Below are 23560 nucleotides of genomic sequence, written 5' to 3'. Positions count from 1 at the left end.
CGGTTCTTCCTCCCCATGTGCAACACCTTGCACTTGTCAGTGTTAAACCCCATCCTATTCTCATCCGCCCACCGTTGCAACCTGTCAAGGTCAGCTTGTAGCCTATTGCACCCTTCTAGTGCACCCACATCCCCCCACATCTTAGTGTCATCAGCAAACTTGAACAGGGTGCTTTCTACCCCCTCATCCAAGTCACTGATGAAGATGTTGAACAGTGCAGGCCCGAGGACCGAGCCCTGCGGAACCCCACTGCCCACATCCTTCCAGGTCGAGAAGAACCCATCCACTACCACCCTCTGGGTGCGGCCCTCCAACCAGCTGGCGACCCATTTGACCGTGTGGGCATCGACACCACAGTCTCTCAGCTTTTTGATGAGGACAAGGTGAGAGACAGTGTCGAAAGCCTTCCGGAAGTCCAAAAAGACTACATCCACAGCAACCCCTGCGTCTAATGATTTGGTGACCTGATCGTAAAAGGCCACCAGGTTGGTCTGACAAGACCTGCCACTGATAAACCCATGTTGGTTGCCCCTGAGCATGCATTCCCCCGCAAGGCCCTCCTGGACGTGTGCCAGGATAATTTTTTCAAAGAGCTTCCCCGGGATTGAGGTCAGACTAACTGGCCTGTAATTTCCCGGGTCCTCTTTTTTTCCCTTTTTGAAGATAGGGACCACATTGGCCCTCTTCCAGTCCTCCGGCACCTCGCCAGAGCACCACGAGTGCTCATAGAGCCGTGCCAGGGGTCCCGCAATGACCTCAGCCAGTTCCTGTAGAACCCTAGGGTGAAGATCGTCCGGACCAGCGGACTTGAACACGTCCAGCTTCTCCAGAAGTACCCTAACTAACTCCTCGCTAACCCTTGGCCCAGGCGTGTCTCTCTCGGGGCCCGAGGGGGGCCCAGCAGGGAGGTGGCTGAACTGGTCCCTACTTAGGAAGACAGAGGCAAAGAAATCGTTAAATATGTTAGCTTTGTCATCTGGCGTGATGACTAAGTTGCCCATCGTGTCCTGCAGGGGCCCCACATTACCCGGGACCCTCTTTTTACCCCCTATGTATTTGAAGAAGGACTTCTTATTGTCCTTAATCCGGGAAGCTAGTCCTATCTCCAACTCTGCCTTGGCCCTCCTGACTGCCCCCCTACATCCTCGGGCGACTATAACATAGTCCTTCTTGGCGATGACCCCATCTCTCCATTGGGTATATGCCTCCCTTTTAGCAAGGAGACATTCCCGGATGCTCTTAGTGAGCCATGGGGGTTTATGTGCCCTCCTGCTCCCTTTGACCCTTGTTGGGATTACCTCCCTTTGGTCATGGAGGATCGTCTCCTTAAGGAGCAACCACTCACCTTCGACATCTGATTCCCTTCCCCTCTGGGTCCTCAGCGCTTCCCCAACTATCCTCCTTAGCTTGTTGAAGTCAGCCCTCCTAAAGTCTAGGGCTGTTGCCTTGCTGCAGCCCTTTGCCACCTTACGCTGGATGGTGAATTCCAGCAAGCGATGATCACTGTCTCCCAGGTGGCCCATCACCCGCAGCCCCCTCACCAGGTCCTCACCCGTGGCCAGCACTAGGTCCAACAAGGCGTCTCCCCTGGTGGGACTGTGCACCTCCTGGGTTAGATGGAGGTCCTGCAGTCTGGCTAAGAACCGACGTGAGCGATCAGACTTGGCTGACTGCTCCTCCCAGCAGATGTCTGGGAAGTTTAGGTCCCCCATGATGACCACATCCTTAGCCCTCACTGCCTCTGTAAGCTGACCTAAGAATTCCAGGTCGAGCTCTTCTCCCTGGTTGGGAGGTCTGTAGTAGACTCCCACCGTTAAGTCTCTCTCCCCTGGACTGCCTTTTACTCTAACCCAGAGCACCTCAGAGTGCCCCCCTTCTACCCCCATGCTAATTAACGAGGAAGTATATTCCTCCTTGATGTAGAGTGCTACTCCTCCACCTTTCCTTCCTATCCTGTCCCTCCTGTATAGCCTATAGCCCTTGACACTCACCGCCCAGTCATGCGATGAGTCCCACCACGTTTCTGTGATCCCTACTATGTCAGGGCTGGTGACAGCTAGGAGGAGGGCGAGTTCCTCCTGCTTCTTCCCCATACTTCGAGCATTCGTGTAGAGGCATTTGAGGCCTTCAGCGGTTGTGCCCACTGACCCCCTAGTCTCAGCAATGCCCCGTCCCCTATCGCTTACCTGTTTCTCCGTTATGACCATTGGTCTGGGCTCGCTGGCTGTTGCTGGGCCTGGTATCTCATCGTCTCCTCCGCCCTCAGTGAAGTTGACATTTAAAAAACCTCAGGCAGTTGAGTATTCAATTCTCTTTGCCCTCCCAGCTTAACTTTTTAAAAGCCCCTGGCTGGTGCTTGATTCCCTTCTAATCACCCAGAGTTGCTGACATTGAATTCCTTCCCCCATTAGCGCTGTACTATTTAGCTACTGGAAAAAAGGGAGGCACCAACTTTTCTGGTTGCATTTTGAAGGAAAGCAGCTGCAACCACTACCATGTTCAGTGTGGTGGGTATGAACTCTGAACCATGTGAGATTGTGGTTCCTGGTGGGGCTTAAATATAGGTGCTGAGGTGTTTCTAGGCATTCTTTTGAGGTGGACCTTTAGGTGCCTATAGAATTAACAAGCTTGAGCACAGGCAGACTTTAGGCATCCCCAGGGTTAGGCAATTTAGCAAGAGATCTGAGGATCTGGATATGCACCTGTGCAGCAGTGTACTTTTTGTGCCTCTAACACAATGCGACTCTCCCAAAATCACACAAGAAGTGGGACTTGGGACTCAGTAAGTCTAACCTACTCAGATCATCACGTGCTGGAATTCACTATCCAGCACAGGGTGTCAAGGACATATTGCAAGACTAAAGCCCTTGACTTCAGAAGGGCCAACTTCAGTGAGCTTCGGAGATTAGTGGGGGAGGACTGAGGGCCCAGAAGGTAGAGGAGATGGGAGTCCATGAGGGATGGTTGTACCTTAAGGGGGCAATCCTCCAGGCCCAAAGGGTACCAGTCCCTGAGAGAAGCAAGGGGGGTAAGAGTACTTGGAAACCCCCATGGCTCAGCAAGGGCATTCAGGAATGCCTGAGGACTAAAAGGGGGGTGTACAACCAGTGGAAGGAAGGGGCTATTACCAAGGAGGAGTGCTCCTCCTTGGCCCGCGAGCGTAGGAGGGCTATTAGGAAGGCCAAGGCAGAGATGGAACTCAGGCTAGCGTCCAGAATTAAGGGCAACAAAAGTCCTTTTTCAAGTACATTGGGATCAAGAAGAGGGCACTAGGCAATGTAGGGCCCCTACAAGGCTCAGATGGTAACCTTGTGGCTACAGCAGATGAGAGAGCCAATATTTTTAACGGTTTCTTTGCCTCTATTTTCTTGACCAGGACATCCCTCCTGCCAGAGGTAGGGACAGTCTCAGGGATAGCTCTGACAGGTCTTGGGTCAGCACAGAGGTGGTTATGGATCTTCTGGAAGGGCTGGACACTTTTTTAAAGCTGCAGGGTGTTGAGGGAGCTGGCAGAGGTCATTGTGGAGCCCTTGGCCTGGCTGTATGAACATTTGTGGTCATCTGGCCAGGTGCCAGGGGCTTGGAAACCAGCTAATGTGGGCCCCATTTCTTAAGAAAAGGAGGAGGGAGGACCCAAGTAACTATAGGCTTATAAGCCTCTCCTTGGTCCTTGGGAAGATCTTGAAGGAAATCATCAAGGAGCACATCTGTGGGGGACCAGCAGGGGAGATCATGCTTAGGGGCAACCAGCATGGGTTCATCAAGGCAGGTCCTGCCTAACCAACCTGATTGCCTTTTATGATCAGGTAACTAAATCCTTGGATGACGGTGTTGCTGTGGACATAGTCTTTCTAGACTTTAAGAAGGCCTTTGACACTGTTTCACCCCATTCTCAATAAATTAAGCAACTGTGGCATTGATGCCTACAACACAGTTGGATAGGTAAAAAACTGGCTGGGGTGCACCCAGAGAGTAGTGGTGGACAGGTTGTACTCAACCTGGTGAGATGTGAGCAGTGGGGTCCCCCAAGGCTCAGTCCTTGGTCCTGCACTGTTTAATGTCTTCATCAGCAACTTGGACAAGGGGGTTGAAAGCACATTGTCCAAGTTTGCCGATGACATTAAGATGTGGGGTGAGGTAGGCACACTTGAAGGGGGAGAGAGAGGCTGCAACTAGCTTTAGACAGACTACAAAAGTGGGCAGATGAGAATAGATGGGGTTCAATGTAGATAAATGCAGGGTGCTGCACCTTGGGAGAAGGAATCCACAGCATACATACAGGCTGGGGAGTTCCCCTCTTAAAAGCACAGAGGTGGAAAGGGATCTTGGAGTCACTGTTGACTCTAAGATAAACATAAGCTGCCAGGGCTAGACCGTAGCCAGCAAGGTCAGCCATACTTGTCATGCATCCAAAGATGCATCACAAGCCGGTCCAGAGGAGTGATACTCCCCTTCTATGCAACATTGGTCAGGCCACGATTGGAGTACTGTGTCCAGTAGTGGGTGCCACACTTTCTCCAGGCTGGCCACATCCTTTTTAGAGTTCAGAGGAGGGCCACCCACTTGGGAGGAGGGCAGGACAGGCCCTATGGGGAGAGACTGGGGGACCTGGTGGCTGCCTACAAACTCATCACAGGAGATCCTCAGCAAATAGGTAGAGCCCTTTTTTCCCCAACACCACCTGGGGTGACAAGGAACAATGGTAATAAGCTGATGGAGAAAAGGTTTAAGTTAGAGATCAGGAGGCAATATTTTACAGTTAGGGTGGCTAGAATCTGGAACCAACTTCCCAGGGAAGTGGTCCTCACCCCTACCTTGGGGAAATTCAAGAGGAGGTTGGATGATCACCTGTCTGGGGTCTTGTGAACCCAGCATTCATTCCTGCCTGTGGCAGGGGGTCAGGGTAGATGATCTGTTCAAGTCCCTCCTGACCCTAGCTACTATGAAACTATTCTGTTCTTCTACAGGTAGGGCTTGGCAGGGGGAAAAGCAGGGGAGACCAAACTTCTAACTGTTCTTTCCTGCTGAACTTCCTACCAGCAAAAGTGATATTCCAGAGCCAGGATTGAATTCGTTCACTTGCATTCATACAGTAGAAGCAGTTTATCTCTGGGTAGTTCACAACTTGTGTAACATGCAGCAGGTTGCTGAATTAAAGACTTGCAGCAGTTTTAAGGTTTTACTTCAAAGGGTGCTGCTTCTCCTCTCAGAGCTTATCAAACATCACAGTGACGCTGTTCTGAAACTAAAGCTGCAGCCAGCAGCTGGAGCACTGTAGCAGTCCCATACAGGGATTGATTGGCTTGCAAACCCTTACTCGGAGAGCAGGGGGTTAGGATAGGGAACCTAAACTTCTGAAGCACTTGGTTTGGACTGTTCACAGACTCTCACTGGCTGCGAGCCATTCATATGTTGAAGTTAATACTCTTCACATTTAAAGCCAACTTCTTACAATTAACGTAGCATTTTAGGCTGTACTTGCGAGACTTAGTCAAGCTCTTAGTGGAAATTAAAATCCATTTGTGTGTCTAAATAAATACATTTCTAAAATAGCATTAAGATGTTTAGCTGAACATTTCTTAGATGTTGTGATAGCTTTGCATGTGATTCTTCTTACAGTATCGGTGCATGGAAGTGAATGTTTTTGTCCTCTCAGACTTTTGAGGTGTATTGTTCTCATGACTTCTATTTGGAGATGGCCATTTCATTCACAGTTGAAATTGGAACAAGAAATTCCTGAATAAACTGGCATAAATTCTCCATCTCTGAAAAATATCAACAATTAGCTTATCGTGGCCCAGCTTCTGTCACTTTATGGCTTGCCTTTTTTTTTTTTTTTTTAAAACAAGCTTGCACTGCTTAGTAGTTTAAATATATTAAATTACTCCTTAATGGAGGCTAGTCATTTTAGTTTTAATCCTCTAAATTCACACTGGTATTAAAAGGAAATTTAAAGCATGGGCATAGATACTTCCCTGTACTTGTCTGAAGTGCCTGAGGTGATATACTTGCTAGACATCTCAACTCTAACCTACTTAACACAAGCCTCACATCTGCACTGCAGGTAGACACACCTTAATCTCCCAACTGCTGCCAGATCCAGCCTAACCTCCTTGCAAGGCTTGTCAGTCTGGATTTATGGTATGGTCATGACTGACTGTTAAATGCAGAGATAGCACAAAGCTGAAAACAAGACCACACTTAATAACTGGAGGCTACCTACTTCATTTATACAAAATGCAGCAGGAAGGTAGGAAAAACTATTTCCCTGCCTCATGCAGCAACTAATGAAGCCCAGGAGCATGGGGAATACCCACAGCATAGGCCTGACCAGGGCCAGTCCAACCTCTTAAAGACCTCCAGTGAGTCCACAACCTCCCCAGGCAGTCTGTTCCACTGGCCCTCAGTTCTAAACTGTTTTGTAATTACAGAAAAATTAAGAGCAATATTGCTGTTGCAAAGAACTTAGTCACAACAGCTCAGTGTTCTTTGGTACTGGCTTCCTTTTTGAAACCTTTGTTTGGGTTTACCTTTGTGACTCCTGTAAATGTTTGCATACTTAATGCTAATATTGTGCAGCACCCTTTAAAAAGGATCTTACACCTGTAGGACCTGAACCTGTTCAACCTTCACAAGAGAAGGTTATGGGGGGACCTGGTAACCGTCTATTAACTCACTAGGGGGGACCAGAAGGGTTTGGGAGAGACGTTGTTTCCTCTAGTGCCCCCTGGCATAACAAGAAATAACAGCCACAAGTTGTTGGAGAGTAGGTTTAGATTAGACATCCATAAGAACTACTTCACGGTCAGGGCAGCTAGGATCTGGAACCAACTTCCCAGGGAAGTGGTGCTGGCCCCTACCCTGGGGGTCTTTAAGAGGAGGCTTGATGACTACCTGGCTGGACTCATTTGAGTCCAGTTTTTTCTCCTGCCCAGGCAGGAGGTCAGACTTGAAGATCTACAAGGTCCCTTCCGACCCGACTTCTATGATTCTATGACACCCTGGCAGACAAGTACTAGTGTTGACAAAGTTATGCTCATCTAGACAAGAGGTAACCTAATTTTACAGGACAAGTATCTTAATCTGCAAGTGAGCAGTAAAGTATTTGGGGGAAGTACTGTGTTCCAATTAGGCAGATTTTGCAGCTTCGCTTTAGTTAATTCAGGAAAATCTTTTGTTCTTGACATAAAGACCTTTAATTCAGAATCTTGTTAAAACTTATATGGGTCTGAAGTGCTCTACTTTGACTTTTCCAGTATCAGAGCTGACTTCCAAAAGTCAGAGAAAAGTAAATGGGAATATTTATTAGTGCAAGTTGGTCATGGTATTCTTCCAGCAAGTACATAATGGCAACCCATGGTTGATGCATAATAAACAAACCTGTGCTAAAATAAAATTTGTCCTGAAGTAACAATGTGTTACATATTGTCCTCATCCGATTCATCTTCCTCTTTCAATGATTCCTGTTTAGAAAACACAAATACACACACGTTACAATTCTAGCCCTTGTTGAGAGGTCATCCCGCAAGTCATAGGAATTTGGATAAAGGATCTGGTTCTCTGTAGCAGGAGTTATTGTACTGATGCAAGGTATGCTGCCCACAAGCAGGAAGCTCAGATTTGTGGCTTTGCACATGGAAGGAGGTAGAGAACAAGGTCTCATATGCACACTGCTACAGGATGCTGTGCAAACACCTTAACTTTTGTATGGGTTGAATGTCAAATCATTTGTCCAATACTGCTACTTGTGTGCATAACACTTAAATGCAGTTACTGCTTCCAAAGCTAGTATAACTGGTGAGATCCTCTGTCTACTAGTTACCTCTCTTCCTGCCAGCTCTTGCTTTTAGAGGAGTTACTGTACTCGGCACAACTGACTACAAGACTTAAACATTGGTACAAGAACAAGTTCTAAATCTAATACGCCGATTTTTCTCCTTACTTAGGCAAGGAGATATGCCACCGTTACCAGGCTCCTGAATGTGATCAACTGAAGATACAACTGGATTATGCTGTTTTGCTAATCTCCCTTCTAAACTCTTTCAGGTAATGTTTCTAGATCCGTTAATCTAAGAGTTCTAGGCTACCTTTCCACTTAGTTGCAACCACACTGGAAGAAGTGAACTTTGTTCAGTTCATTCTGTTCAGGTTTCCTTGTGAAGTGGAATTTTCAACTGAATAAATAAAGCTCTCTTGCTTACCTTGGCGTATTTCTCTGCTTCTTCCCTGATGTCTTTCGGCACAATTTCATGTTTTCCCTTGGTCACTATAAATGAAAGCATCTTTTGAAATGGTTTTTTAGTACTTAATTGCTATACAAGTGAAATTTTGTAAGTCATTCATGGGATCATAGGAGAATAGGGTTAGAGAGGACCAACTTCACAAGAGCTTCTAGTTCAGCCCCCTGCTCAAGCCAGGAACATCCCCAACTAAATCATCTCAGTTAAGTGTCTGTCTAGGATGATTTACACAAGGATTTAATGCACTTCAGGTTATTTGAGTCTTTAGATTTACCGACACAAAACTTCCATCAGAACTACATTATTTCTATAAACAAGAATACATTAAATTTACCTTCTCCAACCCAACTGAGTTCAAGTTCAAAAGCTTTATCCTTTACTTCATCATGAACTATGTGGATTCTAGAAAGGAGAGAGAAGTTTGCAATTAACTGGCTACTTACAAATTTCCCTCTTAAAAGCTATTTGTTACATTTAATAATTAAACAGATTGGATATAGATATCCAACTTGTCCATTCATCCCTTTCCCCTAACACACACAATGTGGGTTTACAGTTTCTCATCTTACTGAAAAAATTTTTTACAAAAAATAAAATCAAAATATCTAGTGTTTATACTAATGACTTAAAAAAAGAGTGTGGTGTTTCGGGTTGAGATACAACCAAGTTATCAGTCTCTGGTACAGGAGTAGAACTCAAAATCCCTGATCAAAATTCAGGTAGTTTAAAACAGCGATGGCCAACTGGTGGCATGTGTGTCATGGCAGCTTGTGTGACACAGCAAACAGGGCAGGAAGCGGAAAGCTGAGCAGCAGATTGGGCAGGGAAGGGATTGGCATGGCACTCATGAAGGGGCAGGGATAATTTGTGATGCCTGCCAAAAGGGTTAGTCTCCACTGGTCTGGAACTTAAGCGCTGGTAAATGGAGATGATGATGACACTGCATTTTTCCCTTTTTGAGATTGTCATATAATTCAACTAGCAGAGTAGTAAATATGCCTGTTGTAACTCACTTTATACTGACTGACTGTGACTGAAGCTCAATTAAGATTGTTTGCCTGCAGTAAGCATACTGTGCCCAAGTTACAAGTTTTTGAACTGGCCATGTGTGTTCTAATTCTGCATATCATTGTAGGGTACAAGTTGTGTGTGGGGTTGCATGCGCACTTTTACAAAAACATGCAAAGGTAGCAGCCTGAGGGCAGAATGGCATTTCCTGCTCATTGCCAGGGGTATGTAGAGAATATAGAGCCTTAAGCTATTGGTCCACAAATGAAGTGAATGTTCTGCTTGACAAAGAAACCTGCATTCCTTATATTGACGTAGGTGGTTCAAAGTTAAGTTGAAAACTAGCTGCTTCAGGAGCAGAACAAATACTTTATGCCAGTGGTGCTCAACCTTTCGCCCCCATAGGCCAGATGGCCAGTGCACGATCTGCCTGCAGACTGAATCCTGCTGGTGGGCTGCTCTGGTCACACACAAGCGGAGCAGTTTAGCCCCAGTCCAGCTCCATGTGGGGAGGAGGTGGTGGTGGTGGTGGTACAGGGCATGGCTCAGATATCCTCTGGTTGTGCAGGGGACAGGGTCTAGCCCAGCTGCACAGGGCTTGAGAATCTTGCAGCAGGACAGGAGTGGCAGTATGAATTGCCACTGTTTCCCCACTATCAAATTTCCTGACTCACAGGGAGCCCTACAGGCTGGATTTGGCCTATGGGCGAGGGACTGAGCACTCCTGCTTTATGCCATCCCTGTGCTATGATGTTTATCAGGGTCATGAAAGAGTTCTAAAAGCATAGTGGTTCTCTACCTCTTTAGACTCAAGCCTCCCTTTCCCCCTGTTCCTTTACAAAGTGCCAGCTCTTGGCTTTTACTCATTTCTTGATCACAGAAGAACAATTTTTTCGCAAAGAACTCAGGAAACCTACAACAGATCAGAATGGTTCTGACGCTATGGATTCCTATTTGAAATCTCTGGGTTTACCTTGCCAATCAGATGTAGGTGTCTGCACACCTAACAGTGCTAACAATGCATGGCACCCCACTCTGAGAATTACTGCAAGTGAAGTTTCGCACAGCCCTTTCCAGCTGGGTGGGGCTTAGGGCCACGGGCTGCACAGCCCCAATGAGGAGCAGGATGGGGCCGTGGGTGGATCTCTGCTCCCAACAGAACCAGGTTGCATGGTAGAGACCAGCACTGCCCTGCTGCACAACCTGGCTCTACAGGAAGCAGTAGTCCAGGGCTGGGGCCAGCAGCAGCACTGCACAGGCACAGCAGCACAGGCTGCGCTAAGCAATTGCTGCTGGACCTGGCCAGCAGTGGCAGCCTGCTGAAACCCCGCACACAGATTGGAGCCCCCCCTGGGAAGAGCTGGGGAATCAAACCAGGAGCTACATGTCAATATCAGAGTAGTCCTTCCCCCTGCCCACCGCCCTTCTTCTCCCTCTTAGTTTTTGTTTCCCTGCAAGCCTGGCTCCGAAACATTTTCTGAAATGTTTCAGAGCCTTCCGTTTCAATTCAGACTTGGTGTTTTGTGCACTGAAACACCTGAAACTTTGCACAGCCTTACTAGATACATCTGAAAGACTTAAATAATGGCAAGACTGGTGTTTAAATTTTGTGCCTCTTCACATCTTCACTAAAGTACTTTAACGCCTCCTACTAAGCATGGACCTCCATTACTATTGTTTCAGGCACCTACATTCGGACAAGAACTCATGAAGTAGACTGAAAATAAAGTAACTTTACTTCACCTACAGTAATATCTGATTTGGGTCGAGTCAGAAAGGACGGCTGTAGTTCTGTCCTCTTAAAAGCTGACCAGACTGCACATTTCATACCCCGGGACATGTTTGTATATTCTGCACCCCCAGTTTATATTCATGCTCATCATTCTCTTATCTTGTCTGACATATGATAGCCGAGTAGTAAGCTCAAAATCAAGAGAGCCGTGAGCACGGTCAAGAACATGGATAAGGAAGCAAAAGTTAAGAGCACGCACTGGATTTCCTCGATCTTTCAGTCTCGGATACAAAGCATCACCTGCAAGCAAACTGTCTAAAGTTCTAAAATTTTAGGCACCAATTTTAGTTATTTAGACAATGCATCAACTACACCCATCATTCATCTTTTGAATGAGAAGTGGGTTTTTTTGTTATTGTGACCATGCACTGACATATTCCCCTTTCTTAGTGGATTAAGGGTCTCTGAGGAACAGTTCCTCTGCTTTATCCCTTGACAAGGCAAGGAAGTGCTCAACTCTGGCGTTCATTTTGTATCCCAAAGACTGCATTTTTTTGTGGTTCGGTTTTTTGTGGTTTGGTTGCTTAAATTAAAAAAAAAAGAGAGACATGCTTGTAATATCTGAAGCAACTGATGGAAAGGGTAAAAGTGTGTACTCAGTTTGTCTTCTGTATATTTTCAAGACATCAAGTATGCTTTTCATATAACCAAAACTAGCAGGAGCATAGATCTAAGCACAGGACTAACACCTGAAACTAAGCTTTGGGTGACTGAATTTTTCACACAGTGTCATTTTCAATGGTGTATGTGCAGAGGAGGGGAAAAGGATTGGGAAAACTCACATTTTTGCAACTTCTTTAACAACATCACGGCAGGTCATTTCTTTCATCTGCTGATGAAGAAAGTACATGTCAGTACTGTTTTCCAAAGAAAGTAAGCTAGCTGTTAAAGAGATGAGGACACCCAGTATCAGCCAGGTGGGTGCACAGCAGGACTATGCTCCCCACTACTGACAAAGGGTGAAATCCAGAGAGAAACAGAAGGCATACACTTGAACAGAAGTGAACTTTTTCAGAAGGCTGTTTGCCAGTCCAAGCCCTTTCCCACGTCAGTATGTCATTAAGTGAGTGCCTCATAGGAAGTCTGCACCCACATTTTAGTTCTTTCAGCTGGAGCTAAACAGAAACGCATCCACATCTTAAAGCTTTAGGAACTTGTCAAAAAAACCTGAGGTATAATTAAATGACAGTCAAAGATTGGTCTCTACTGTAACCATCATACTCAAAGATTTTCTGTTGGGATTTGTTTGCAGTCATTCCAGTTTAAAGCTAACCTGCAGGCAATAACCAATCCAGTTGCTGACTTTACACAATTCAAGTTCAGTATTAATTTTTTTTCTTGAACTTAATTATACCTCAGTCTTTAGGGGCACCCATCCAGGGCCAAATTAAAGTTAAATGCATGTGACCAATTTTTTTTTTTTTTAAATACATCAGGTTCCTTGTCAACCACTTCCTCTTGGGCAAATGGAGGAGCCACTTATTCTGCTATATTGAGGCAATGCAGGGATGAAATAACAGCTCCATTTCCCAGCAATTCATAAGGGATGCGGGCAAAGTACTAAACAGCATGGTGCTCAGTCTACATTTCCACATCATTTGTTGCAAGCTTAAAAACATGGCCAAATGTAATTTAGTTTCTCCATAATACTTCTTGTGTAGCTTACACAAGGGATTGCCATCATGCTTAGGGCATCTAGCTTGCAGTTTAGATACGTATTTCCTGAAAATTTACAGGCATCAGCACATTTAAACATTAAAGAATGATGTTCCCTATATAGGTTGTAGACCAAAACTGCATTTTTTAAACACGTTTTTTAAAAACTCCCGTTTGCTCATTTAATTAGCTTGCAGAGCACAGAAAACCCTACATGCAATTGCCAGCTTGTCGTGGACTTCATTTTCTGCACTATTTGTTCACAAGCTGTCTAATCTTCATTATTAAAGGAATAATTAGTATTGTGCACAGTTTTTTCCAGGAGTTGTAGGGGAGACAAAAGTGTTAATTATTTCTGAAGTAATGAATTTCCGAGAAACCTCAAAAGTTTTTGTGAAGAGAAATTCCCTTATGATGTTTTCTTTTCCTTTCCCCAAAATGGCCCGTAAGGCCCTGCCTGGATACACAACATATTTATGCAAGTGTAATCAGTCTTTATGCTGGTATTTCAGTGCCACTAGGGACTTACTCAAATCTGGTATAGAATTACTGTGGGAAAGATCAGTTTTGGTGTCGTCTGTCTGTATCTTATCCTGGGGTAATTATATGGTCAAAGCAAACAGGCTGTTTGTTGCTTGCTCCACCACCATCTAGTGGCAAAGTGCTGTGATAGCACTAACTTCAAGCAGCTACCCAAGGGACTTGGGCACCTCTGCCTGCTCCAGGTCCCAGTGTAATTTGTGTCAGTTTTGTAAACAGGTTGTGTCCAAACTCGCAGCATTCCAGTACTGTATTAGCAATACATTCAGAATCCATCATTGTGACTTGGTGGTTAACCATAACAAAATTAACCTAAGAGCTGGTTAATTGAAAATTAACCTGTTAGAAAGAGGAAATTAGACATTTTTTCCCCTCAGTCTGACAATTAAGCTGTCTGGCTCTTTTTAACTAACCTCTCTTTACAAACAGAGGAAGAGGAAAAAAATTAACTATTCTAAAACTGGTCTCTGCTCTGCATATACTGCATCAGTCTGGCCCAGTATACAAGGTTAACTGGAACATGAGCCCAGAACTCAAGTTTTTTTTTTCCAGTTGTGATTAAGTTACCTATGCAAACTCATGCCAGTAAAGTCTTTTCTGTTATGCAGCCACCTATCTTTATGCTGCTTTAAGATATACTTGTACGTGGTATCTACAAGCTGTTTATAACAGGTATGCTGAAAGCCAGTAAGAAAACAGACAGGTGCCACCTGACTAGATAAACATCTGATCTTTAATATGTTCCATGAATACACATTTTTAGTTGAATCTGTAGTACTTCAGTGATCACCCTACATGGGCAAAGCATAGTACTTCCAGTCCATTCATTGTTCTTTAGAGAATGTTCCCATCACTGCGACTTACAGAGAAGTGTTTCCATGCGGAACAAGCAGTCTCATGAACTAGCTGACCTCCCTGGTGCTAGAGTACACAAACCTTTCCTCTGAAGCCTACAAGGCACAGTACAACAGTTTTATCCAAGAATATTTATCTTAAGGTAAATCACTACAAATTGGTTGTATGCACTGAATGCTGTATTATTTAACATCTTACATCAGGGGTATGCATACCTGTGGGGGTATCTGGGAAGCCCCCAGGGGGTACATAGAAGCAGTGCAGAGAAGTGGGGGGGCACTTCAAGTTTCGCCAGTGACCCCCTCCAATTGATCAGCTGGGGGATTCCCCCCCATTCCCGGTTGATGGGCCATGGGATTCCCTGCTTCTCGACCATCTGCCGGGACTACACCAACCAAAAAAGGTTGAAAACCCCTGTCCTACCTGAAGCTTTTCGATCTCTGTCTTTGCAGCCTGTCTGGCTTTACCAATGGCACAGCCCCAATAACCCTATAGAAGTAAAAGAAAAAAAAGTTAGACTGATGTTGTCTTACATTGCAGGGAGGGTTTTAATACTCTGTTTATCTGTAAGAAGTCAGGAAAACTAGTTTAAGATTTAGAATGATACGCAAGGATGCCTATAGGCACTGTTACCTACAAACACGTTTCTCAGTAAATACAAGAAATCCTAGTAACACAAGTTACCAGAGTAAATGAAAGCTCCCAAAGTTAAAATGTTTGCTGTGTACCATTAAATTAAGTACCAAAAGGGTCAGTGTGGCTATACAATCTGTATTGCTTTCTAGAGGTTTACAGACTGCTTTAGAGTAGCGGTATCAATAATGTTCTTAAAATAATATTTGTTTAACCTCCTACTCTATCGATTAAACAATTAGTGGATGACACAGCAGGTCAGATGCAGCTGCTGCTGGGAGCCCCTATGGAAGCCCTATAGATTCAGAATTGGGTCAGGGTGGGGGACAAGCCCAGCCAAACAACACAGCCCAGTGAAGTCCTATGCTGGGATGGAGGGAGCACCTGTGAATCAGGAGCCAATTGCTTAACTAATTATTATTAGTCACCTAGCTGCTCTGTTTTCCTCGTAGGCTATGGGTACTAGTCCCCCTCACCCTCGCTCTTCTCTCCTGCCCTGCTGCCTTCAGATTCCTGCTAGGCTCTACTTGGCTTCCCTTCCCTGCCACACTGCACCCATCCCAAGCTAAAGGATAATCAGCTAAACAGTTAATCATTTAGCTTCCACATCCCTACTTTACAGTCACAGCTACAGCTTTCCACAACAACTCACTCTGAGGCTGCCTGTGTCTTCCCATCACATTCTTTTTGAACACATAGTGTGTTTTGTGCGTTGAAGCATTTTGTATTGGAAAACTGGCAGTTCTTGCCGACTTTTGCCCTACACCAGAATTGCAGCTTTCAGGTTTGGGTGCGTTCATGAACAGAACATGCTATATTCTTTCTATGAGTAAGAAATACTTAGTCACCAGAACCTCTGGTTAAAAAAAAGAAGTGGTTCTGCTTATTTTTGCCTTGCAAACACTTTAACACACAGTGGTGCTAAAACAAGTGTAAATATACTATTCCATGAAGGAAGGACATAGAAAAGGATCTGGCTGTTTTCCTGACCTCTCAGAAAAGAATTCACAAACTACTGAAAAACAAGACTGCAACAACTACGGACTCTTCAGTCTAGTCTGCACCGGATGTTTCAGAGAAAGGTGTAAGAAATCCAGTGGACAACTGGAGAATAATCTGTTTACAGACATCATTTCTTCCACACTCCATTAGTGTACCACTATGGCCTGAAGCACAGAACGTTTATATTTTTTGCAAAAACACTGATCCCAATACCAGCATCATTATATAAACATAACAAAATTCTTATCTTTGGTAAACTGCAGCAGTGAGACCTCAAGATGCATGACAGTATTTGTTTTTTGTCAGTCCCTAATTAACCAAGTGTGTAGTTCCAGGGTCAGCTCAGTACAAATTTTCAAATCCAGGGTCATTAGTTACCTTCCAATATACGAGTATATTACCACATACTGTATTTTTTATTAGCAGCTCAGACACTTCCTTAGGGTTCTTCGGAACTGGAGGCAAGTCATCTAAACCTTTATAACCTGTAGCTCTTGAATTTATCAGTTTGTTTCAGCCACTTGTGTGTCTTCAAACTGCATATCACATTTATTCCACAAACAGAATAGTTCTCCCTAGCACCCTCTGGTGATCAAGGCTCATGAAAAGAAACTTGCTTATAGAGTTTTCTGCACTGCCCTAATCCTTAGTCGGGCATCCTTTGCTTCCTTGCTAGTCTAGCACAGTTTTGCATTTCAAAATGTCCATTTCCAGCAAAGTTAATTTACTTGTTTTAAGGTCAGCCCATTCTTCAGATTCATGGCAACCTCTATTTTTATTTGACTTACCACAGTTCCCAGACAGGTGCAAAACTATTTCTAACATCACCTTCTGACCTAGACACTGACTGACATTCCCTTTCTTTGCCCAGCTCTGTGCAAGGAACTAGGAGCTTTTTCCAAAAAGCTTCTCTAGATGCCCTGACATCTAAAACTTGGTTCTACATGTCTAGTGGTTCTCAAACTTTTTAGACTCAAGGCACCCCTTGGAAAATGCCAGCTCTTGGCTTTCACTCAGTTTTTGACTACAGAAAATAATAGAGCAGATCGTCTGTTGCAAATAACTCAGGAACCACTCTCACCTGTTGTGGTTTATTTGAATGGACTCCTATATGAAATCCCGAGGTGTATCATACAAATCATGCACACGTTTTCACACTTTGGTGCTCATATTGCACAGCACCCTTATAAAGATCCTGCCTCACCCTGGTCGAGAGAATCACTGATCTAGAACTAGCTAAGAGTAGCTAAATAATACTGTTTCATACTGTTCGCATTAGACACTTGCTAATCTGCTGTGATTCTCAGCCAGGGTGTCGTGCCAAAACACAATTTAACAAGATTACAATCTATGAATTCAGATATTTCAGGTAGGAAACTTATGTTAAAACCATTGTGACATGATGATCTTTTGAATTCTTTGCAACACAATTGCTCTTATTTTTTCTGTAGGTAAAAAACAAGTGAAAACTAAGCCAAGCGTAAATAATAAACCAGTTTATGTGGCCAAATTAATTCTGGTACTTCATAACATTTTGAGTTCTTTCAGCCTTATTTCCATAAAGCGTTGATATAGTAGTGGATATAAAAAGTTAAGTGAAAAATTAAATCAGGAAATTCAGGACCTGAAGCTGAGGCATGAACTAACAGCACTCTGAAATGTCTGAATTTCCTTCCTTTACAAATGATCTCATTAAGCATATAAAATTGCAGGACCAGGTACAACCAATGGACTGCTTCCTAAAATTACACACCATTTTGCTCTTTGTTATCTAGTTGACTATTCAGAGATAAAACCATACTGCAAGGATTTATAAACAACATGCTTTTGTGCTGATTGTTAAAACAAATTACAGTGCCTTAAGGGAGAGCCGCCAGTCTACTTGGAGCTAAACATCTGTAAACAGGACAATTATGCACTGCATGCACTTTTTTTGTAAGTGGTGAGTGAGGCAGCATCCCTCCCTTTAATACCCATCTCCAAAACACATAGCCAGAGCAAATGAACTGACATGCAGAGTTTATCAAAAAAATGAACACAGATTTAGTAGGTTTCACAGAAGAAAAACTATTTTTCATCTCCAGAAGTCTATGACAACTCATCTCTAACAAAGGAAAACTCGATATAAACAGCACCGACAGTTGCAACCACAGCGATTCACCAGAACTCACTCTCAAAGTACTCAGCTCAAAAGACAGCATAGCAATGCCATAAAACCATACTGCTTCCAGTGTCAAGCAGAAGTAATGACTGCTTATTCCAAAGAAATCTAAAGGAAAATGCTTTCATGAACCTATTAGAGACCTTTAGAAAAGGAGCCACCATGTCAGAAAATAGAAGTACTCACATATGAAACACCTGATGGGTCAATCATGTACAGCTGAGCACCATCATCCTCATCGTAAGATCCCAACATGAAACTGTATTAAGCAAAAGGAAATTTTAGAAGACGCATATTGTGCTATTAAATGAGATTTCACAGAAGTTCAGGACTAGAAGGGCCTCGTGAGACCATCAGGTCCAGCTCCCCCTGCTTTGGGCAGGAAAGACTGCTGGGGTTAAATAATCCCAGCAAGATGTGTGCCCAGTCTCTCTTGGAAGATCTCCAGGTAGGTGCCTGCCCCAACCCCGCTGGGAGTCTTTTCCAGTCTCATCACATGAACTATGAAGAAGTTTTTCCTTATATCCAGTCTGAAACCTTCTTCTAGGAGTTTATGACCATTGCTCCTGGTTTTCCCTGAGGCGCTTCGGTGAATAATTGTTTGCCTAGCCCCTGATATATTTGTAAGCTGCCACCAAATCCTGCCCTGAAGTCTTCTTTTTCTAGGCTGAACAGTACCGTATCTGTCAGCCAGCCTCTCCTTGTATGGCTTGCTCTTCAGACCTCTAATCATGAGTGGCTCTTCTCTGGACTCCCTCAAGCTTTTCCACTTCCTTCTTGAAGTGTGGCACCCAGAACTGGATGCAGTACTCCAGCTCCAGCCTCACCAATGCTGAGTAGACTGGGGGGATAACTTCCTTAGTTTTGCTTGAGATGCATCAGTTGTTGCATGCCAGCGTATTGCTTGCTCTGCTAACTATAGCAAACAATACGCTGGCACCCATCAACCGACGCATAGCTAGAATTAAAGATTTTACTGAGGTCTCATTTTTCTTGCAGCAAAACTTCCCCTATATGCTATCTTCTAAACTTCTTAAACCCTTCTTAAAGTTTAGGGCATTACCACTTACAAAGTTGCTGGCACAATCTTTTTTCAGCAACTGACTGCTGGTTTCTTACATTGGTTTTTCGCAGCCTTTAGAATGCCGTTTTTTGGGGGTTTTTTAGTTAAAAGGTAGATATGAAGTTTTAAATAAAATCTGTATAATATAAGTATCTTTATACACACAAGCTTTTCACTTAAAATTGCACTAAAATGCACTTACTGAGGCATAGATGCTATGTGAAGACTGACTTAAATAACTAAACCAGATTTTGGGTGGGCAGTAAATAAAGAGTATACATATATTTGAAAGACATACCTGCAGCCAAAAGGTCTCACGGCACTGTATAGTGTGTAGGCATGTACATACATGGCTACTCTATCTGCAAGATGCTGTGGGAAAAGGGAGGAAGGGTTTTGAAACACTTCATTTACGACAGTAAACACGCCTCAAGGCGATTTAAATAGATCATCTTGTTAAAAGATCAAAGGAACTACACCAGTCACTTACCTTCAGTGGAATATTATAGCCATAGTTAGATCTAAAGTTAGAGGCTTCTTCCCTAGCTATGTCTGCCAAAGAACGTGCATCTGCTAAGAGTCCTGCCACTGCCTGAAATGAAAAGCATTAACAGCCAGTCAAAATGCAGACACCTTTTGTAACTCAGTGAACAAGGTTTAATTCTGTTTGTGAATTGTAAAACAGATCCCCACTGCACTATGCAACTTTGCAAAATGAACCAGTCGATTTTCCACATGCCAGCAAGCATCAGAAACATCAAGACATGCAAAAATCTAGAACACTTGGTTCAGAAATGATACCTTTTATTAGACCAACTAGGAAATCACAAAAAAATTATCTTTTTCTGCAAGCTTTCAGCTCAAATGCCCTTCATCAGGTTCTGAGAAAATTAAAGATGGTAAGTCCTCAGAAAATGTTACCCTATCAGTACACAATTGTTACCTTTATTTTATTGTTTTAAAGCATCTTGTTAAACTAAATGGTTAATAGAGCAGAGTGTAATGATGACAAAAAACCCCAAGCAAGCACCTTTAGTATTTATTCTCTGGATGCTACAACTTGGACCACAACTGCATTTATCCACCTGCTAACAGCATTTCTACGACAGAAATTATACCAATTCCCATGACTACTGGTGCAGCTTTGAGTAGAACATCCCCGTTTGCCCCTTGACTTCTCTCACATAGCTACTGAAGACCAGCCAGTAACCTATACATTCCCATCACCCTACACAAGCCATTATAACCTGAAGCCCCCACTTTCAAAACAAGATGAGAAATTCGTATGTAGTCAATGTAGTCATTCATGTGCATTGCTTTACTTCAGTACTTTGTTATAATTATTAAGAGTTTTTTTGAAATACTCAAATACTCTTGCCCTTATCTGAACATTACTGGTTCATGCACCAAAAAGAGAGAAAAAAACAGCTTTTAGAATCAGCAAGTGTCACTCCAGAAGTGGCATTCAGATCACTTTAAAGTGAACTGCTTCCTGAATGTGTGCGTATATAAAACACACCCCAAAACAGGCAGAGAAGTATACAAACAGAACTGCAGTCACCTAGATATCCCCTGACACGTCTCACCATAAGCTTAGAAATATGAAGTAAGTTAAGAAGCTATTTAATACTGGATTATCCAATAAATAGACACTGTACAAACTGGGCTTTAGATTTAGGAGAACACACATAGAGCGTCAAATAATACTCACCATTCCAACATGTCGATCAACATTAAAAAGACGTTTATTGGAGCCTTCTTCATAAAGTTTGGACAGGACAAGTTTCTCTACTCCAAATACAACACCATCTTTACATCTTATGCCAATTGCTGTACTGAAAGATAAGTCAATGTAACAACAGTCTTTAAAAAACACTAAAGCTTTAGGAGTGGGGTTGAGCGATTAAATGGTAATGTTTTCATATAAGTGTGCACAGCAATAAGTACAACAAAATGCCATCATTTCAGTTCTACCTTGAAGATGCATTGCAACCCCTGAAACTTTCTAAACGAACAATGTTTTAGCATTTTCCTCCCTTCCCTTCGCCCACACCAGGGGAACAGAAGCACAGCTCTTAAGTGCATCCAGGTAGTTGGGTAAGTATCTCAAAATGTCTGGACATCACCTGATCACAAGGATTACAGTCCCTGCCTACTCCATTTAGGCATCTCATACATGTTCCCTGCCAACATACAGAACATGAGATGAAAACAGAACCTAGCCAACACTATGAGTTCCACCAGTCAAGTGAATTCAAAAGGTATTCCTGGAAGACCACATGGAACCAAGCGGTATTTCTGTATCACTATTAACTACAGCTTGGCACATGCCATTTTAAAAATGAGAAGACAACAGTTCTGGCTGCAAGTTTCAGACTTCAGGATACCCCTATTTAGTTTTAGAATGGTATTATAGAGGTTGAGGCCCTTAATAATGTCACCAAGTTGGCAATATGTTGTCAAGATGATATACAGCTACAAACTGGAGGTTTTAAACAGTTTATTTCTACAGACCCCCTAGTCAGGATCAGGGCCGGATACGGTCCATGCATACAGACTGACATAATTCCTCTCTCAAACACTTTCCTCTCCGTTTGCTGGTGAGTCAGGCCAACCTGCAAGCTGTACACAGTGCATATAAAATTATATTTGCAGGCTGCTTCTCGGACAACATCTGTAAAAATATAGGTACTCTTAGGGAAGCCAACATTGTAAGTTTGGTACATTCATTCCTCAAGGAACTGGCAGCCTCCAACAATGTTATCACAAGCCTGCATGGCTTTGGGAAGTCATTTCCCAGCACCTCAATTCAACATCTATAAAATGGGCTTTGACATACTGACATTATCTCCCATCCAGGAGCAAACCCTGCAATCAGCTTTTGCACCACAGGATAAGGCTTTATTATCCTTAGTATGTTTTGATAATTTTACTCTTATCCTTTGCATTCTCTCACAATATTATTTTATGCTTTTGGTCCTGCCAAAATGAGCAGTCATTACATGCCTTATATATTTTATCAGAAAATGTTCCTGACAAAAGGGCAGGAACACGATTGTTCATCAGCTATTTTGACAGTATAGTTTTCACTGCTATGTCACTGTACCCGTCTGCTCTAGTTCCACTGGTTTTTTGTTTGTTTTTGTTGTGTTTTTTTCTAGAAACTGATAAAGAAAAAACATCTGTCTTACCTACTATTCTCCACAGCTTTCATGGCATATTCAACTTGAAATACTCTGCCATCTGGAGAGAACGTGGAAGCCGACAAGTCATACTGTAGAAGACAAACACACACTCAGCATAAAAGCGTTATAAATACAGTTCATATTACAAGCAGCACTAAATCATTCTTCTGGAAAAGTCTTAAATCTCTTGGGAAAAGCAGGATGTGCTTTAACATGGCTTTCGGTGATTGAATAAAGAGGACAAAAATACAAAACATGTAAATCAATGGTTTCCCTTAATACATAAAGAAACTTAAGATGAATCAGTGTTGTCTGGCTTAATTAAAAGTAATTAAAAAAAAAAAATCACTTCTTTCAGGAATAGTCACACTATATAACTCAAACCCATCAAAGCACAGCACCCTGCAGGAACCTCAGGGATTCGAGGCTACAGTAAAGATAAGACATTCACACAAATGTAACTTTTTGTGCGGTTCTTAGTATTTTTAACATCTGCAATGCTTTTTTAAAATTGCTCTCCAGGCAGTTTGCAAAGGGAGAGGATGACGACATTGTTCTCTATACCGCTGCACCTTTCACATTCTCAACGCGCTTCCCAGGCGCTCCCTGTCCCAGGAGCTGGGCAGCGAGCAAAGAGGCGGGTGGGGGAGTTGGGCGACTCAGTCCAGGGCCGGCCACCAGCGACACCTCCTGGCTGAGCAGCAGCATCCAGGACCAACAGCGACACTTGTGTTTTACCACGTGAAGGATGGGAAGAGGAAGAGTTCTGTTTAACAGAAGACTGTTCATCGTGTTTAACTGAACGTTCAAACCCTAAGAAGGGCTGTTTGCACCCAAAAGCTCACCTGACCTCTCGGCCAACTACAGAGTCGGTCCAATACGAGGCATCACCAAAAAAAACCCAACCAAAACCCCGCTTGCTTCCACCCAGGCATCGCCACTCCAGAAAAGCAGCTTTTCAGAACCGATTTGTTCCTGGGCGCTTCCAAAAGCACTGCTCATCGGTCCCGTCTTCCAAAGCACACGCAGCGCCGCCCCGCCCGGCCGGGCCCACCTTCCCCCAGCTTTCCCTTGGCAGAGGAGCGGCCCCACCCTGCCGGTTCCCGGTGCCTCAGCGGCGCTCCCTGCCCCGCGCTGAGGAGAAATGGGGGGGAGGGGCAGGCCCAGCCCGCCCCGACCGCACTCACCCCGGTGCCGATAGAGCTCATGGCGTCGGCGCCAGTCACGGCAGCACCCCCACTGCCCAACAAAGCGCACGCCCATTGGCCCACGCAACCGGCCAATCAGCTCTGCTGCGGAGTCATGGCCGCGCATGCGCAGCCTGCTTCTGACTTGTTCCTCCTTCCCCAGCCCCACCTCCAAAGGGGAGGGCAAACGCTGACCAGGAGTTACGCGCGCACGCGCAGCGAGGCGTAGAATTCTGAA

At 44.0% G+C, this 23560-nt stretch overlaps 1 protein-coding gene and 1 long non-coding RNA gene across 4 annotated transcripts in view; one reads left to right on the top strand and one right to left on the bottom strand.

The window, feature by feature from the left end:
* LOC149872327 (uncharacterized) overlaps positions 1-11804 on the top strand; it is a 32451-nt gene extending 20647 nt beyond the window's left edge. Inside the window, exons 2-3 of one of the 2 annotated variants that reach the window (XR_016440389.1) lie at positions 7947-8046; positions 10932-11804. This is a non-coding gene — a long non-coding RNA (uncharacterized LOC149872327). Of the gene's footprint in view, positions 1-7946; positions 8195-10931 lie in introns of those variants that run through there. The other variant, XR_016440390.1, reaches the window with a different exon arrangement.
* Positions 7279-23428, bottom strand: PSMA3 (proteasome 20S subunit alpha 3). 2 transcript variants are annotated; one of them, XM_090034279.1, is made up of 11 exons: positions 23323-23428; positions 22142-22224; positions 20662-20785; positions 19441-19542; positions 19249-19322; positions 18074-18146; positions 14515-14580; positions 11823-11872; positions 8575-8642; positions 8202-8266; positions 7279-7463 (listed from the first exon to the last, which is right to left on the bottom strand). In XM_090034279.1, the coding sequence occupies exons 1-11, from the start codon at positions 23341-23343 to the stop codon at positions 7419-7421; spliced, it is 771 nt and encodes a 256-aa protein (XP_089890405.1). In that variant the 5' UTR covers positions 23344-23428; the 3' UTR covers positions 7279-7418. The 2 variants fall into 2 exon arrangements, with proteins under 2 accessions (XP_089890405.1, XP_089890406.1); XM_090034280.1 differs by having other exon boundaries at positions 11823-11869; positions 23323-23427.
* Positions 23429-23560: the final 132 nt, after the last annotated feature.

This window comes from Crocodylus siamensis, chromosome 2, assembly GCF_052110815.1.
Source record: "Crocodylus siamensis isolate JL-2025a chromosome 2, ASM5211081v1, whole genome shotgun sequence".
NCBI classification, from domain to species: Eukaryota; Metazoa; Chordata; order Crocodylia; family Crocodylidae; genus Crocodylus; species Crocodylus siamensis.
The sequence above is the reverse complement of the archived record's forward strand: the minus strand, read 5'-3'. Positions and strand labels throughout refer to the sequence as shown.

Excerpts from the sequence above, each read along its gene's own strand:
- PSMA3 (XM_090034279.1), bottom strand. The coding sequence starts at position 23,343 with ATGAGCTCTATCGGCACCGGG. Across the intron at positions 14,581-18,073 it reads ACCCATCAGGTGTTTCATAT|GGTTATTGGGGCTGTGCCAT; the intron begins GTGAGTACTTCT and ends TTACTTCTATAG. Across the intron at positions 7,464-8,201 it reads AAGCAGAGAAATACGCCAAG|GAATCATTGAAAGAGGAAGA; the intron begins GTAAGCAAGAGA and ends TTTTCTAAACAG.